The 19,381-nt window shown below is 44.3% G+C and overlaps 1 protein-coding gene across 1 annotated transcript in view; it reads right to left on the bottom strand.

Annotated features, from left to right (window-relative positions):
* The window catches only part of ABCC4 (ATP binding cassette subfamily C member 4 (PEL blood group)), a 1,378,868-nt gene that overhangs the window by 742,494 nt on the left and 616,993 nt on the right, over positions 1 to 19,381 (bottom strand). Inside the window, exon 13 of the mRNA XM_069205134.1 lies at positions 2,188 to 2,274. Coding sequence (XP_069061235.1) covers positions 2,188 to 2,274 — 87 coding nt within the window. The remainder of the gene's footprint in view (positions 1 to 2,187; positions 2,275 to 19,381) is intronic.

Genomic DNA, 19,381 nt, shown 5'->3' with positions numbered 1-19,381 from the left:
GGCATTATGGATGGAAATGTCGAATTTGGTTCTGTGCAACCAGGTTACAGTCTCCCCATCCCATCAACACCCTGTGACTCTAGGCAAATCAATTAGGGCCAGATGTATGAAGTCCTTTTACTTGTCCAGTAAAAGGCAGTTTGCCATGTACCATCCCCAATTTGCAAGTTGGTAACCTATTACCAACTCGCAAAATGGGTTTGCAACTCGCTATTAGGAAGGCTTGCAGGCACATGTATAATTTTTTTGCGACTAGGAATGCGGTTGTAAAACAATCGCAATTACCACCAACTTCAAGGTGGTGATCAACAATTTGCAAATGGGAAGGGGTGCCCAAGGGACCCCTTCCCTTTTGCGAATGGGGGTGAAAACATTTTTGAGAACAGGAAATGGTCCCAGGGACCACTGCCTACTCTTCAAAAATTAAAAGAAAGCTTTTCAGTTTCCTTTTTGTAATGCATCCAATTTTCCTTTAATTAAAACGGGCTGCATTACAAAAGTAAAAATGCTTTATTAAAAAAGCAACCACAGACATGGTGGTCTGTTGACCCCAGCAGACCACCATGCCTGTGATTGTAGCCTCAAATTGCAACCTGCCTCATATATATTGATGAGGCATGTCCCTTAGCGACAAACAGCAAATCTCTAACAGTGTAGAGGACACTGCTGTACATCTTGTATTGCGACTCGCAAGATTTCATAAATTGCGAGTTGCAATACAAGATGGTAGTACATCTGGCCCTAATCTTTCCATGCCTGAATAAATGAGACCTTGTGTAATGTTACTGCTGCTCATATAGAGCGTTCCAATAAATTCAGGTCACGTTTGTGCCTTGTATAACTGCAAAAAAGAAAGAAAAAAAGAAATGTGGCTGTGAAAAGCAGCTAGGCTAAAACTCTAAACATATCACCACAAACCCACTACATTTAAGCATGTCTGTGTAAAAGAAAGTGCACCCATAGTGGTGTTTTATAAAGTTGTAACAGAATGTTGGGTTTCAGAGGCTGTTAAAAGCAACACTGTGCTAAAACTGTAAAAACAATCACCACAAGAAGGAAGGCCCTGCTTTTTAGCACATCATCATGGACACCCAAACCAATTGCCCATAGGGAGGGCTGTGCTAACTGGTAGCTGTGAGTTGCATTTTCAGGGCTCCCATTCTGATTTTTTTTCTGTGCTCGGCTCGAACGTGGGCTCTTAGAGCCAATCCAGACCCTTGGCTTGGCTTGTGCCATGAAGTTGCTCAACACTAATGTCCGCAAACTGCTTCCGATCCTTGTTCTGTGTGAGGGGAGAGGGGGAGAAGGGGAGTAGGCTGGGTGGGGTGCTATAAAAATACCCATATCAGACATATTTGTTTTTGTGTGAACCAACATATGTTCAAACATGTTGGTTTGCAAAATTCCAATTGGTATGGGGTTGCAGTTTGACCGACCTCCTTAATATGCAGGGTGTAGGTCATAAACTGCAACCTATTATGAATCACTGCCATCACAGGATGGTGGCCTGCTCTGATTGCTTTTAACGGAAAACAAGATAAGCTTAAAAAAAGAAAAGTTTCAAAACATTTTACTAATAAGCAATGGTCCTGGGGACCACGAATAAGCAGTGGTCCGAGGGACCACTGTCAACTCCTAAAAAATATTTTTTACAACATTCAGAAGGAGTTAGGGGTCTCTGTTTGTGAATGGGTGACCACCTCCGATGAGGAGTGGCAGCCTATCAATGATTTGTAGCCGCAACCGCAAAACTTTGAAACATACCATAAGAAATTTCAAATTTGAAGGGACGCTCTAAACATGACTCTTTCAATATGCGATTGGGTATGTAATCGCAAGCCTTTTTTATGATCTGTTAACAAGTTACCTACTCACAGTTTGAGTTTTGAACATACCCAAAAGCTATTTGGCAGTCACCAAGACTCCAATTTTGCGAATCGAAGCCTTTGCAACTGCAAAAAAGCTCAGAACATAAGGTCCCAAGTTCCTACATTCCTGTTGCTGGTCTGTAGGGGAATTTAGAACAAAGGGCACTGAGTACATGCATGCTTGTAAAACTCAAAATTCATAGAAAGCATCCATTCACAGGATTTTAGGCAGAGGCATCCCTCGTTTTCAAGGCTTCTGATTGGCTGTCTGGAAATATGCAAGTATTTCAAGCAGTGCGGTTTCAAGGAATCTACATACTTATCAAAGAGATGCCTTCCGACTTCAGCATCGACTGCACTGAGCGGGTCATCCAGAAGGTAGATGTCAGAATCTTGGTAGACCGCTCTGAAAAAGGAAAACACAGGAATATGCTGATGAAGGAGCTACTTGTTGAGTCAAAAACATCTCTTCTTTCACTGTTAACCTTTGTGAAAGTGACTAATACCAATGACGACACCTGGTACTTTTCCTTATGCTATTTTTTGTATTGCATGTACAAAATACATTAATAATATAAAAATGCTAAACAAAATACACAGATTGCAATTCATAAAGCCAGAATTGATTCCTAGTTAGTACCACGGCTGCTCAAACTGATACAGTCAACAATACAACAGTAAAAAGTGCATGTACACTTTTCTAAAAGTATCTTTTTATTCAACTTTTACCAAAACATAGAATTACATTCAGTAGTCACAATACACATTGAACGTACAGTACATTTTCCCCTCAAGGGTATATAATGTCAGCTCATCCTCTCGGGCAGTTCACCCACTCCGTCTCTCCCATGATCAAAAACACATTCATGAGCACTTTCACCATGCATTATTTAGCATCTTTATCTGGCTAGTTCGATATCTCTAGTCAGATGGTGTTCCAATATCTTCTCCCATTTTTTTGAGGCATTCCCTGCCTCGATATATTATTTTTTCGGCGCTTCGGCACAAGTCCATGTCTTTTAGCCACCCTTGAATTGTTTATGGTTGTGCCTCAGTGCTTGTACGCTTAAACGGAAGAATATGTCTTAAACACGTCCCACCTCTGTGCAAATTTACCCCAACAGCCAAGATGAAACCATTATTTATGCCAGCTGATCGTAATCATTTTAAGGTGCCAATCAGTAAAAGGCAAGCTTTTTGGAGATTTCCAAAGGGCTGTTGCATTGGATTGGGCAATAGGCATCGAGACGAAATTGAAAAACTTGGCTTGAAAATTCAAATGGGTCTCTAGAACAGAACTACCAAAGTAGACTGTCTTGGGAGAGAGACAAAGTGGGCGACCAGTTTCCTTATTGAGGTAGTTAAAAATTGCATATTAAAAATCGGTTAGATCAGGGCATTCCCAAAACATAGGCTGCCCAATCTCCAATTTGGTTTCCCATATTTTGGGGCCAGTAGAATAATATTTGGTAAGAAAATGTGTTCACCTTAGCTAGGGTATGATGTTCTTTAACAATCAACAGTTAAAGAACATCATACGATGGAAATCTGCTCCCATTGAAAGTAGTATATGTGACCTTACTAAAGCTACAGCACTCACTGTTGAAGTATTTAGTTCCTGTCTAATCCTTCCATTTTCTTCAGGTTAATTCAAACTCTCGGACAAGCTTGTAGCCTACTAGACCAGATCTCCATTTTGAAATCTGTCTGTGTTGGGTAATATTCATTTTTCACCATTTCTGTGATATGCCCAACATTGCACCCTTACCTATCATTGCTCGTAGTTGCAGATAGGCTAGGTAAAACAGCCATCTTTTTTTTATCAGCAAGGTAAAAGCTAGGGAAATCTTTAAAAGAAGAGCCTGCAAAAAAGGTCTCACTACCCCTACAGTCCTCCTTCATTTAAAGACGGCTGTCATAACAGTAAGCGGGATCTTGCATTTCATAAGTGGGGTTTCCACACTGAATGATGGAATCAGAATATACAGTAAATGCTGATATTTGATTTCTCAGAGCTATTAAGTACTTGAATCGATTTTAGGAATCGTCAGAAGTTTAAAGAAGCTGGGTAAGTCTGGAATTTTCAAGTCATGAATTTCTAATAAGAGACTATAATCAAAGCTATTAAATCTGCAGAAAACTATCCTGCTTGCATAACTATATGTTAGAGACTGAGATATGGAAGTGCTAACCCCCCATTTTCACAATGCAACTTCAGAATCTTAACTTTAATTCTGGGATGCTTGTTGGCCCAAATACAACAAAAGAAAAGTCTGTCAATTTGGTAAAAATGCATTAAATAGTAGACACAAAATAGCGAAACACTGACATTCGAATTTAGGGTAGTCAGCCTACAATTGAAAGAAGCAAATTATACATTCTTGGAAAACACTTTGGGGCATATTTATACTCCGTTTGCGCCGAATGTGCGTCAAAAATTTTGACGCACTTTCAGCGCAAACGTTGCCCCATATTTAAACCCTGACGCCCGATCCGGCGCACCAGGAAAATGGCGCTATGTGCGCCAGTTTTTGGAAGCGGCACCCCGCCCTGCGTTAATGACATGCAGGGTAGGCGTTCCCGTCCAAAAACAGACGCACATAGCGGTGCGTGGTATTTATGCTCCAGGGCAAAAATCACTTCCGCGCGGCAGGCGGCGCAAAAAAATGGCGCAAAGCACGAATAGCGTGAAATTTTAACGCCTGGGTCAGGGCAGGCGTTAAAATGGGGCAAACACACCTGTACTTAATCAGAACACACAGAACAAACAACAGAGCAGCAGAGCAGCAGAGCAGCAACAGGGAGACATGGAGGTGCTTTTTCTTCAACGTGCACGTAGACGCAGAGCCCTGCAGCAACAACAGCAGCCACAACAACAACAGCAGGGACCCCAAAGACAGTGCAGAAGGCAGGAGAGGATATTCCGCCCACGAACAACCCTGCATGGCCTCAGGGAACGAGACATCATCCAGAGGTACCGGTTGAACTGGCAGGCCATTCAGCAGCTGCTGACAAATATTGAACAGCAATTGGCCCCCACTTTAGTGACTCCACGCACTATCCCAACCGAAACAAAGCTGCTTGCCGTACTTCACCTGCTGGCAAGTGGCTTGTTTCAGACAACTGGTGCCCTGGTTGGTGGAATCTCACAACCATCTTTCTCCGCATTCCTGCCTAAAGTACTGGATGCCATCATTCGACTGACACCCCGCCACATCTGCTTCCCTAACACACTGCAGAAGCAGCAGGAAACAAAACAGGGGTTCTACGCCATCAGTGGCTTCCCGCACGTCCTTGGTGCAATCGACTGCACACACGTACGCCTTGTGCCATCTGCTGCGAGTGAACACCTCTACCGCAACAGGAAGCACACACATTCCATCAACGTGCAGGCCATAGTCGATCACCAAGGACTGATCAGCAACATTGTGGCTAAATATCCTGGGAGTGTACATGACGCATTCATCTTCCGTCACTGCACCATCAACCAACACTTCCAGGATGGACGGTATGGCAATGGACTACTTGTTGGTAAGGACAAAAATCTACTTATATACTCACTGCACAGAAACCCTCTAGGATAAACAACACATACACCACAATAGCAACACCTAGACAGGAACACACTGATGTACTCACATCACTAGCCATGTGTCACAAGTCACCATTGAACCTCTCACACATTGGAATTTACTCCACAGCTTAGTGTGAAGACATTCATGACTGTGGTTGCCTAAATGTCACCTTGCAAATTGGAAGTCTCACAATAACCTGTACACTAATACAATGCATAACTTTTAAGGGATGGGATGGCCTGGTTATGTTCATATGAATATTTCTAATACACTTTCATGTTTCAACTCTGCATGGAACTATCATCACACCCCCAGTGAGGACACACGGACACCTGTGTCACAAGTCACAATGCAAGGGAGGGCACACTGTACTTGAGAAACCGATACATCCTGCTGACAAACAGTTAGCCAACAAACACTTGCTCAGCCAAGGAAAAAAAACAATGCCAAAGTTTCCACCAACAACCATAGGTTGTCACATTAGTACACAAAATAGTCACAGACAACACAACACAACTACTGCCATCAAAGATACGTACAACAGTGCCTCCTACCTCTAATTGATACCATTCTGTGTTTCTCTTTCAGCTGATCAGGGGTATGGCATCCAGCCTTGGCTAATGACACCATATGGGAACCCAAATACTGCTGCTGAGCGGGCATACAATGACGCCCACAAGAGGACACGCAGCATTGTGGAGAGGACCTTTGGTATCCTAAAGTCAAGGTTCCGCTGCCTTGACATCACTGGCGGAAGCCTACTCTACTCCCCAGAGATGGTCGGCAAAATCATACTCACTTGTGCCATATTACACAATATTTGTGTACAAAGGAACATTCCCCTCCTTGAACCGGACCCAGACATGCCTGAGGATGATGATGAGGAGGATGCTGGCCTGCAACAGGAGGGGGGAACAACCTAACACCGCAGCAGGAGTGCGTAGGCGCCAACAGCTTGTGAACAATTTTTTTACTTAAGTTATTATAATCACTTGTATTCCACACTTGTAAATAAACACAGATCACAAACACCACATCATGGTTTGGCCTATTCATTTCTGACCACCTTTAGTTTGAAATAGCTGAAGATGAATGTCGTCTCATTGATCAAGAATGCCATTAAAATTCATCACACCAAAAATAAACATCACAACTGTATGCACAGAGGGTAGGATGTGACATGTTACATTACCATACACAGAGCCCAACAAGAGTACAAATGTGACAATTACACATGCCGGATCCAAACAACTGAAACAGTCTCTCATCCAGCCCAAAATTGGAGATCATTTGAAAGTCACATCACACGTGTTCAGTGACAGGGTGGGACCATCCATGTGTACGTGAACATGTCATCAATGGCTTCTCTCAAGTGTATGATGTGAGCAATACACAATTGCAACAACATCAGCTGCCACTAACTCAGGAGGAGACCTTGAAGTTACAGTGACAACATACACACAGACAGGTCATACTGGATCCACATTCCCACACACATGTACACATATGTCATACAACCAACCTAATATTTGAAAGTAGACCATCACAGTTGTGTCCCAGTTTGAACCTAGCAGGAAGATTGTAACATGACACTAAACCAGTTTATGCAGAAAGGGACACAGACAAGCAAAACAATCTTCGCATTATCACATCGTGAACGCTGAGAGTCTTGCAAACTTAGGGGGTCATTCTGACCCTGGCGGTAATTACCGCCATGGCGGAGGTCGGCGGTAGCACCGCCAACAGGCTGGCGGTGCACCGATGGGCATTCTGACTGCGGCGGTTCAGCCGCGGCCAGAAACGGGAAGTCGGCGGTGTACCGCCGACTTCCCGCTGCCCTTGAGAATCCGCCATGGCGGCGGAGGTCGCTCCGCCGCCATGGGGATTCTGACACCCCCTACCGCCATCCTGTTCCTGGCGGGTCTCCCGCCAGGAACAGGATGGCGGTAGGGGGTGCCGCGGGGCCCCTGGGGGCCCCTGCAGTGCCCATGCCAATGGCATGGGCACTGCAGGGGCCCCCGTAAGAGGGCCCCACAAAGAATTTCAGTGTCTGCTTTGCAGACACTGAAATTCGCGAAGGGTGCAACTGCACCCGTCGCACCTTCCCACTCCGCCGGCTCCATTCTGAGCCGGCGTCCTCGTGGGAAGGGTGTTTCCCGCTGGGCTGGCGGGCGGACTTTTGGCGGTCGCCCGCCAGCCCAGTGCGAAAGCCAGAATGACCGCTGTGGTCTTTCGGCGGGAACCGCTTGGCGGGCGGTGACCGCCGACCGCCGCGGTCAGAATGACCCCCTTAGTCATATGAAAATGGTATGCAACTTAGCTCCAAATCATCATTACTGCAAACGTCAAATGGGCTAATGAGATGAATGAATGGTCAAAAGTCATTCATACCATATGGCCTTACATTCGCCCGCTGCTGCAGGTTTGCCAGGATATGATAAAAATACTCCATGGATACAGTAGCTATTCTGGATGGTCAAATCCTAGGGTGCTGGGGGCCTAACTCCACCTCTACCACCCCCAAAACATACAAGAATCATGTACTTGTGAAATAAACACATGCATAAGGCACATGTGTGGCCTCCATGTCACAAGTCCTACACAAATATGAAACACAAAATCATTATGGGACATGGTCAGCCCCATAAAAACTGAAAGTGACTCTCCCACTCCCTGTTAGGACTACAGATAAATGCATCCCCATCATAAAGGTGGGGACATTTTGGAGACGGAATACATAATGGTATCAAAAACATCATTTCAAAATAGCCATCAGCAATTACACCAAATATGTTGTCAAATATGGTCAATACATTAGTTAACGTATCCCAAACATCACAGTGTGAAGGCCGTCTATACATAAAAGTAAGGACATTTGTCATATACAAACACAAATGTGTCTCACATCGCACCGTTTTACCATGACAAATCACCTTTCCAAAGCTAAACACATGAAGACATTTGGATAAATTTGCTCCATATTCTACGCATACAGCATGGCCGTCATAATTTGTTCACGTACATGAGTGCACACAATGCAGACTCAGATACAAATGTATCCAAAAGTGTCTTGATATTTCACCTTCAAATTATTATTTACATCCACAATATTTTTGACTCAGCATCATGTGCACCACTGTACGTGAAAAAAAAACGACGCCCATGATGTATGCGTGGTGAAATTGACGCTACATGCACAATATATTGGTCATTTCATGTACAGTATTAATTATTAATCTTCATATCATATTTTTTCACTCCGCATCATGTGCACCACTGTACGTGAAAAAAAAACGACGCCCATGATGTATGCGTGGTGAAATTGACGCTACATGCACAATATATTGGTCATTTCATGTACAGTATTAATTATTAATCTTCATATCATATTTTTTCACTCCGCATCATGTGCACCACTGTACGTGAAAAAAAAACGACGCCCATGATGTATGCGTGGTGAAATTGAAGCTACATGCACAATATATTGGTCATTTCATGTACAGTATTATTAATCTTCATATTTTTTCACTCCGCATCATGTGCACTGTAATGCGTCATAAAAAATTGACGCACAACTGTGTATGCGTGAAAATATGACGCATAACGGGAAAATAAAAACGGCGGCCATTTTATGCAGGAAGTGATGTAATAGGATATCCTGTTTACAAAATCTGTACTGGGAGGTAACTTTCACTTTCACTTTGCAGTCTCAGATTTCTCTAGACTGTGTGGTTGTGTGAAAGGTGTTGTCCTGTGTTTTACTGCTCTAGTGTCCTGTGTGCCTTGTATTTTGTCTTAGTGTCAATCTATTATTGTTGTATCACATTGTCTCAGTCTGTTTAGTGTTATTTTGTCTATACCTGTGATAGTTTGTATTGTCTGTGGGAGTCTGTTGTGGGTAGCATAGTTTGGGGGGTTAGTTGGGCTATTTTTCTACTTCTCCTTTTTCTTTCACACCTCTACCTTTCCCCATTTCCCCCTTTATATTTTATATTTTTTTGGTACATTCTTATCCCTCTCAATATGTCAGGTAGGCCTCGCCTGTCCAGGATGGGGGAAGACGAATTGGGGGGGTTCATATGGCTCGTAAGCCATTTCCTCCCACTAATGCTGGAAGCTGGGGGCCGTGTGATACAGGGGTATCACACAGAGGCCAGGAAAATCCGGTGGGAGAAGGTGCGCCATCACCTGGTCCGGGTCTATGGGAGTCTCAGGAATGTACACCAACTCAAGCACCGCTGGGCAGATCTGATCACCAGGGAACAGGACCTGCTGGACCACCTGGGACTCCAGATTGGTGGCCATGTTGGTGAGTAAAAAACAATTACATGGGAATGACAGAAATCGGTGTGTGAACATGTGATGATTGTTAGCGAATCTGCAAAATAAGTAGCTGAGTGTGTGTAATGCCAGGGAAACCTAGGCCCATGGTTATACACATTAATCCCCATTCTTGCAACACATGTACACGCAATGACAGCTTTATAAATTCAACATCTATTTGTATTATGCTAAGTCGCCCCCTCTCTGTGTCCCAAAATGTTTTAAATGCTGCGCTACAAAGGTATACATATGTGTCCTAATGTGTATTTGTTGCAGAATGTGTATGAAGACCTATGCTACCAGTCCGATGGATCATTTTTGCAACACATACCAGATGCCTGTAGCTGCATGTAATGTAGTGTTGCCTTTATGTCAGAAATGCAACACGTGAACGGCTCCATTTGTACTCCACTGGTCATAATGGCCAGTGAGTACGTCATGTAGAAACAACATACCTACAGATGCAGACGCCATAGCTAGACAGAAAATTGGAAACACATGATGATGCTATACATGTGTGTTGCCGTCACGTCACATGAAGTCAGTCATGTTGTTCACACATATGTCACATGTGTGTCTGGTTGCTGTCTGTTGACCCTGTCCAAATAGCCTGTTTTATTGTGAGTGGTCATGCAGTCCTCATGGAACCAGTTTTGGAATGTCTATCGGGGATGCACATGCTGAGATGTATGGATAACATTATTGTTGGGGCATACTAATGGAGGATTAACTTGGACGACACCTGACTGTCCTGACCACTGCATGAGTGTAGTAGGGTGTGACACTGGAGCAGGAGACTCATCCAATGTTAATGTTGAATACAAAGTGATCCATGCAGGATGAGCATGTGTGAAAGTCTATCATTACCATGTCATTTTCACACAGTGTCATTGTAACAGAAATCTTTTGTCCGTTCACCCAGTCTGAGTATAATCTTTGTTTCATGCTTTACAGGTGGACCAGCCCCGTACACCGTGGGAGAGGTGGCCCATTTTGACGACCCCGATACCTACAGTGAGTGTCGCCTGAGTGCTATTTACATTGTTTGGTAATGACGCATGATGGATTACTGTGTGTTCAAGAGAATTCATGATTTGATGTGCTGGCCGTTCATTTGCTTTGTTCTTTTAGTGTGATATCAAATTAGAATTATGTTTCTGCCAAGCAATACGTAGTCATCTCTCAGATTGAGGGGCTGTAGCCCATTCAATTAGGGCGGCAATTGGGAATGGTATGACTCATTTAGAATAGACTGGTCAATGTTAGATTTGGTCAGGGACTTGCCATGAACTGAGTCTGCATATCAGACTGACAGTCTCCCAGATAGCTTAGGCACATGGCATTGATGACAAGTGCTTCTTCCTAGTTGAGGATGGACTGTGTACACTGTAGGTTGGATCTTCCATGGGCATGTACTTCCACAAGGTGAACTCGAAGTGTGTGTGACATGAGTGCAATGCCCTAGGTGTTCAGTTGAATCATGTGAATGGGTGTATTACCTCCCCTGTGTGTGTTGTTAGACATGCCTCACTAATAGTATGTTATGTTGGGCTAAGTCATAACATTTTGACATGTGTGGACCTGGGATGTGACAAGGTTGGGCTGACTACAACGTGTTGCTAGCCCTTCATAGGTGTTGTATGTGAAGGCACATAATTGTTGCACTTTCTGTACACTCCTGGGTGTGCATTGAACATGGGATTGTTGGTTGTTCTTCCCACACCACCCACAAAGACTGGGATGTTACTGTGAAACAGGGTACCTAGGACTGTAGCAACCAGTATGTTACACGTACTTAACACCTTTTGTGACTTGAGTTCGTACCTTGGGCCAGAGTGAGAAAAATGTCTACACGTTGCAAATGGCATAAATATCTGTGTGGGATTTGCAAACGTCTGTTTCCTAATCCAAAATGTCTTTGGTGGTCATGTACATATGAGTAAAATGCTTTTCAAAATTGATATAATGAAGGGTTTTGCCAGACCTACTTGCAAATCACAGTGGTAGGCAATCCCATTTGCAACCGAGTACGTGGTTGCAAAGTGAGTAGCTGTTATCATCCATTTGAAGTGGATGGTAACCACCTTGCTGACTGGAAGGGGTCCTCATTGTAAAGCTTCAGCCTTTGTGAGTGGACTAAAAGAATCCTGCGCAAAAAAGCCAGTGGTCTAAGGGACCAATAATTACCGTGAAAATTTCCAAGTACAATTGTTGTGATTTGAAAATAATTGCTGCTCATTTTTCTTTCCGGTAAACGGCCTACACTTGGGGAGAAATAACTTGCTTAATTTAAAAACAGTCACGTCTATGGAGTTCTGCTGGTCCCAGCAGGCCACCATCCCCGTGAGTGCCCATGTTGCTAAGGTGGGGCAACTTGGAACCCACATCATTGATGTTCATGAGGTGGGTTTTATGGACCCCATAGCGACTCGCAGACGGTGTCAGAGACACCGTTCTGCTTTGCAATTTGCTAGTTGATTTTCCTAATTTCCTACATCTGACACCTAGTGTGGACACATGATTCTGGGCCAGGGGTTCAATCTTAGCACACAACTAATTAAAAATGCTATTGAGTGAGGAGTGTAAGTGTAATCACATAGAATGACATATGTACTGAAGTCAGTATGCGGAAGAGCTGGTGCCATAATGTCAAATGCCTTAGGTATGATTTGGATGAGTAGTTTAGGGTGATGTCATCCATCATGTAGAGACATGGATATGCTAGGTGTGATATGACCTTAGGGATGCATGATTCACATGTACTTCCTCTGAGCATTTCCGTGAACTATGTTGTAACAATTGCTGCATACAATATATTTCTAGTAATGGACAAATGAGCCATTGTGGGATTCAACCCACTGTAAATTCAATGCTCAATATTTGCCTTTTCTCTTCACAGCTGCAAACCTGAGTGCCGCAGAGCGCAACCATTTTGAGCACAGAGCAATGAGGTACAGGCACATCCTGCAGGTGCAGTGTGGGTATCGGAGGATGGCCCGCAGATACAATTCCGATCGGGCATCCGGGGCGTGGTATGCCACACCACAGGCTCCACCAACGGTGCCACCTACAACCACCAGGTCTGCCCAAGGGGACCCAGCGACGGACCAGCCATCTTCATCAAGACCTGGACCCAGCCGTGTGTTGGGAACAGGGCTGTCCCGTGGCCACTCCACTCCAGCGACAATCTCCACCTCCACCGGCACGCAGACCAGCAGTGACCCTCCAATTGACCCTGCAGCCTTCCAGGCATTGTCTAGGAAACTGGACAGGTTAATTCAAAAGGTGGACAACCTGACGGAGGACATGGCGGAGGTGAAAAAGAAGGTGCGCTCCATCCGGCGCACACTTCAGAGGGCAAATCTTTAGTTCTTTTGCCCTCCTGAACTTTTACCCCTCCCCTCTTTCCTCTTTTCATACTGTTAGTTGGGTTTGGGGGGTTAGTTATAGGATAAGTATAGGTATTTAGCTTAGTTAGTGTTAGGTAAGAGGGTGGGGGGTCCTTATACTTTCTATCTAATATTTTTGTGTGTTTGGCAATGTTGGGATTCCTGTTTAATAAATAAAAAAAATAAAAAATTTTTTTTTAGAAAAAATAAAAAATACAAAAAAATATATGTTTGTTTAGGATAGTATAGTATGTGTGTAGGTTAGTAAGTGTTGTCCTGCATGTGTCTTGTCTCTTAATGGTGGGTGGGGGGTTGATGTTTAGATCGTTTCGTTACATGTGTAGAGTAAGTTTAGCTTAGGTTAGTTAGGGACAGTTGTGGGTTAGTAGTAGTCAGGTTAGATTAGTGTAGGTTTACCTTTCCCTTAGTTGCCTCTTTTATTACTACTTTTAAATAAAAAATTTGTTAACCCTTTACCTGATGCGTTAGGTGCTACCTTTTCATGGCCTTGACATCAGTGTAGCAGCAATGTTAAGTATGACATTTGTGTTCCATGCTCCCTATCCCCAGGCTTATGAGGTTTAACATGCCAGCTACCCGTGTGCTAACTTGGTAAGTATCCACCATGTTGGAAAGCCACCATTGGTAGTGTGCATTGATCATCAAGGTTTGGGGTTGGTATGTATCCTACTTCAGAAAGAGTGCTTCCAGACTTGTTATTGTAGGTAAATAGATAGGTCGGACAGCATTGTGAAGTTCAGGGAGAGCTTTATAGATGATGATTTGTTCACACTCTTGTCTTGTTGCTATCATTGCTGACCTACATCATGTGTGTACTGATTCAGCATGACTTTCCTTCATGGAAGTATACGCCGTAAGGGTGATTGATGCAGTGTAATTTGTTTATCATTCCTTTCATTCTACAGCATAAATTCAAATTTTAGTATTGCATGGTGCCTACATTTCTCAGCCACCATTAGTTGTGTAGAATAGCTATAGATGGTGCATCATTCTGTCCAACACAGCATGATTGTGTGTGCTTAGTCCCTTCATCAGTTATTTTCCTCAGTATAGTAAAGCTATGATGCAATCCTGGCCACTGCACAGATGATTCAGTATACATGTAATCAGGACAGTAGTATAGAGAATCGACATGGTTTCCACACAGCCACTTTGGAGTTATCTACTGCACAGTTGAATTTTGAAATGACACAGAGACACAATAGGTGTGCAAGTGATATTTATTTATAAGTGGTGTTGTGCAAAATGTCCATTCACCATGTTTGCTGACTCCTTTCTGGTGCATTATTACATGGTGATCCTACAGAAGGGGTGTGGATGATGATCCTGACATGCTGGGGTGATGTCACAGACAGTGCAGAGGAACATGAAATGCCAAATGGTAGGAGAGAAACATTCACTGGCAAGGTGGACAAGTCATACAGTGGATTGCCGAACAGTCATTGAGGTTAGTTGTAGTGAGACTGGCATGTGTCAAAACGTAGGACCTTGGTCAGAGTAGGGCATGGTGCAGGGACTAGGGCTTCCGGGTACTCTTGCGTGTGAATGTTATCTGTTCCATGTCTTCTTCTTCTGATGTGTGTGTTGCCTGGTGTGTCCTTGTTGTTGTTGGTTGTGAAGGGGCAACACACACCTCAGTGTTAGAAGACATGGAGGCAGACATCCCGGGGGCTGATCCCTGTTGAGTAAGGAAGGGCAGTACTGCAGCAAGGAGGGCCTGCTGGTTTTTCAGAATGGCAGCCACATCCCGATGGTAGGCAGCCAGGTCGGCCCTGAGGGGTTCTATGTTGCATTTGTGCACACGTTGAGTGGCTTGCAGTTTGAGTTGTTGTGTCAACTGGATGACAGGTGTGCCAATTTCCTTCAGTGTTTTTGAAATGTCCTCCAAGAGCAAATTTCTGGCTTGCATTGCAGCTGCCTGATCAGCAGTTGACAACATGCACGAACGCACCCCCTCAAGGCTGGCTGCCATATTTTGCATCCCCACCCGCACCTCCTTGGCCAGCTCCCGCTGGACCCCAACGACAGTTCTTTCGAAGCTGGTGCCAGTGTCGTCAGAGTCCTCAGCTGTGTTGGAGCTGGCAGGTCTTACAATTGGGGTGGCGGGTGGTTCTACTGTGGTGGCTGCTTGTTCTGTGCTCCTCCTTGTGACTGAAGGTGGGGTTTGGAGGCTTTCAAGGACCATGTCAATGGTCTCTTGTGGGAGGTTGATGGTGTCGTCATCCATGTCATCAGGGAACTCATGGACAGGCAGATCAGCAGGAGATCCGTGTTCCTCTGCAATGAAACAGGGTACAATTAGTGTTTCTGTGTTGTGACAATTTTGCAGTAAGATACAAGCCTTTGGATGCCTTAACATTGTACTCTGTGTTTGTCTAGGTATCTGCTGTCCGTCATAGGGCATTGTTGTAGGCCTATGGCCCACCTGTGTGTCACATGTTTGATATGGATCTTTCAGACATGTCTGCCAGGTCGCCTCTAGGTGTTGCTTTGTAATTATTTAGGAATAGGTGTTTTTTTCTCCAACTCCTCACTCGGTGTTTCACTATTGTTATGGAGGGACATTTTGTAGGGTGGGCTCTCATTATCCAACATGTGATTCTTGGCTTTCTAGGCAGCAAGATAGCTAATGGTGTGGGGGACTAAGTTTGACCCACTTGAAAATAACTCTGTCACCCAGATATTCAATTTAGCTAAGACTAACTAGCAGTGCCTCTGGTCTCCCACATCAAAGGAATGTTTAGACATCCGAGCGCATGACATCTTTGGAACTTCTCAGGGAAGTGGTGGTCACTCAGGTCCTACACATTTGTATCTTATCCGGTAGGTTCCCATACACAAATGACATAGACAGTATTAGTTTGATATGAAGTTTCATTGTACAACTGACTTGTAGGAATTTAGGTGTGAGCCCCATTTACACAAACAATACACACTGTTAGAATTGAAATAGTCCGCAGAAGAGTAATACATTAGTACACAGCTTTCATGGTGCCTAACTGTTTCTACTCTCCCCCTGCATGTTCTATGTATAGCACAGCTTGTTAAGGTTGGAGGTTGCCTGTCAGACTCACAGGGGAGACATCATCCCTCATATCAGAGGAATGGGCTAGGATCTGGTTGTGCATCAGCAGCAAGGCAGGCAGCATCTAGTTGTTATTTTCTGTTTGGAAACTCCCCCATGCGTGTCTTGGGACAAGGGAGTGAATGTAAAAGACATATGTCATGGTGATGACAAAGTTTCCCTAAGCAGGAATGCCAAACCTTGACCCCTACCACATCTATCAGCAACGTACCAGACGGTATCCTTGACTGGGGCACAGAGTGAATATGTTCTGGCAAACTCCAGTGCAGAAGTAGGCAAAACAGTGTGATTTGACTAATTGACAACACCTTAGGACTGACTATTTGCTACATTAACTGATAGGAAGGGCAATGAGAATCATTTAGTGCAAATTGCTCTGAGGCACTTAGATGTGAGCAAATGAGTATAAGTACATTCAGGGTAAGATGCACAAAGGCCTCCAGCCTGAGGCTAATGCGCAAAGTATACGTTTCACTTGCCACACTACACTTTGACTGACTGTGGGTGTTGTGACTGCCCTGCCAGCACACTTGCCTCTCAGGCCCTGCCCCATACACTTTTTATTCACATTGCATGATCTGTACATGTAACGTGGCATTACCTATGCATGTCATTGTTAAGATGTGGTATGGATGTAAACATTCTTGATGTTTTGAGATGGTGTTGGGTGATGTGTTTTGAATTGGATTGGCCTGTTTATCGTATGAAGGTCCTATTTGTTTGTCCGACTTTGCAGGTGTGTTTCAGTGACCAGTTGCCTGTGTCCCCTCCTCAATGTTGTTGTCTGAGCAGTATGACATTAGTGATGTAGCCTTGTTAGCCAGGCACGTGAGGGACCCTGACGTATGCAGCATGTGTGTATCGTTAGTGCTGTGTGGCTCCTATTGCTGTTTACTTAGGCTTATGTATGTGTCAGTTATGGACATTCGGCATTTGAGTGTACTGGTACCTTTGTCTTATTTCTAGGAGTAATTGCAGATGTCACCCTCACCCCCTAATTTAGGTATGTATGTTCCAGGGTGGGGTTTCTGCCATTTGGTACTATAGCTGCACAGAGATGAGAGGTGTTATTGTCAACTGTGTTTGCAGTTAAGTTACAGTTGTTGTATTTGCTACTGCATTACAGATAGGGACCTAGTTGATGGGGAATAGATTTTGCAATACAAGTGCCTGGATGTGGATTTGAGGTAGTGTCCTTCCCACCTGTCACTGCTTTCCCTTGGCTCTCTTGTTGTAATTACAGGATGTCCCAGTGGGACTGTTGTGGTTGCTGTATTTTGTCGTGCCCCAGCTTCGGTCAGTACTGGGCATGCCCCCCTGCCGTGCCCCTTTCCCCATGCCACTTCATATATGTGCTGACTTACATGCATTGTGTAGTAGGTATCCCCCCCCTGCTTACAGTCCCCATTATTGTATTATGATTCCCCATGCGACTTACCCTGCATGTGTGTAGTGTCGTGGTAGTCTGCGCTGTCCAGTCCTTGAATCCCTGTGACGATCTCCTCCGGGATGACGGCTGCGACCATCTCCTCCATGTGGTCCAGGGCCTCCTGTTGTGCTGGACTCCCCCCTCCAGTCTGCATTGCTGCCTTCCTGTTCCTGGCCATTTTCTCTTTGGTCCTACGTTTGCAGTCATGCCAGCGTTTCTTACACTCGGTGACTGTCCGGCGTTCTTCAGCCACACTGTTAATCTTGTCCACTATTTGTTTCCAGATGGCCTCTCTCCTACTGAGTGGCAATTTTGAGGAGATGAAAAGTTGGTGCTGGTGTTCCGTCACCTCTTTCACCAGGATTTCCTGCTCCTCTGCACTGAAGCGACACTTTCTTTTTTTTTTTAAATGTCCTGGGTCCTGTATGCTTCCTCCTGGCTGGTTCCTGGTCTGCTCTCATCCTCCTGGGGTCTGTTGGGGCATCTGGGATCCATTTTGGCTCTCCTCTCCTGAAAGGGCAGTTTTCGCGCAAAAATGTGACGCTATTGCGTGAAAAAAAACGGCGTTTTCACGATTGCGCTGTCGTAAATCGACCCACAGTGATGTGCGTCGCATTTACGTTGGTTTACTTTACGACAGACGGACGCTGTGTGCGTCACGAAATAATGACTCCCACCTGTTGGTTGCGCCGCCGTACGTCAAAGTATAAATTTGACGCCTGCCTGGCGCATCCAAATGGCGTTAGACGGCGCAAATTTTTTTGACGCAAAATTGCGTTAGCGCAATTTTGCGTCAAAAAGTATAAATATGGCCCTTTTAATCTTACTAATTAAAGGGGCATAATTGAGATCAAATAAGGAATTAGGGCCTTCTGAATATTTAACTCCAAAATAGCTATTGTGTATTGTAATGAGTGCTCAGAACTGGTGGTAGTATTTGTTTTGAGGTACTGAAAACTAAAACTTCAGTAATGGTCTCATGTCTTCTGTATCCAGCTAAATTTGAATATGTCTTAACAGCCTCATGAGCTGAGTTTATAATATTTAAATTGGCATTGTGATGCAATTGTAAAAAGCCTCAATAAAATGTGTTAAATAATAGACAGTATCATAAAGCAGCCTTGAAATGACGTAAGGTGAAAAGTCCCTCGGTGATCCTTTGACAAGAAGCTAATTCTGTAAGCGGAAATGAAAACAAATTAAAATAGCTCAGTTGGTTCCAATGGTCTTATGTTCTTCATCTGCCAACCAAAGGGAGAGAGTGATGCTAGTAAATACCCAGGTACTGTTTTCTACCACAAGTGATCCTGAGCATCGTCATACTTGAGAACATAGATCACATTACCCATGTCAATGCACTTATTAAACTGCACTAACTCGCCACTGTCTTTCTTCAGAGGACCAGTGGTATCACACATTTCAGCAGCTCACCAGTTTCGATGTCTGTCCCAAGTGCTCTGATGCATTGTTAACCATAAACAGCAGCAGGTGACTATATCAAAGCCAATGGGGGACAGGCACCATGTGGCAGATTTCCCACCTGAACGTGGTGCTGCAGTCACACAGGCCAGGTCTATTCTGTAATTATTACTAAACACATACCAACGGGGTGCACTGGTATCAGTGATACCAGTTCATCCATTATGCATGTGTATGCTAACTGACCATATTCACCACGTTTTCCTATGGAC

This window comes from Pleurodeles waltl, chromosome 8 (genome assembly GCF_031143425.1).
Source record: "Pleurodeles waltl isolate 20211129_DDA chromosome 8, aPleWal1.hap1.20221129, whole genome shotgun sequence".
In the NCBI taxonomy this organism is placed as follows: Eukaryota; Metazoa; Chordata; class Amphibia; order Caudata; family Salamandridae; genus Pleurodeles; species Pleurodeles waltl.
This window is presented reverse-complemented; position numbering and strand designations above follow the sequence as displayed.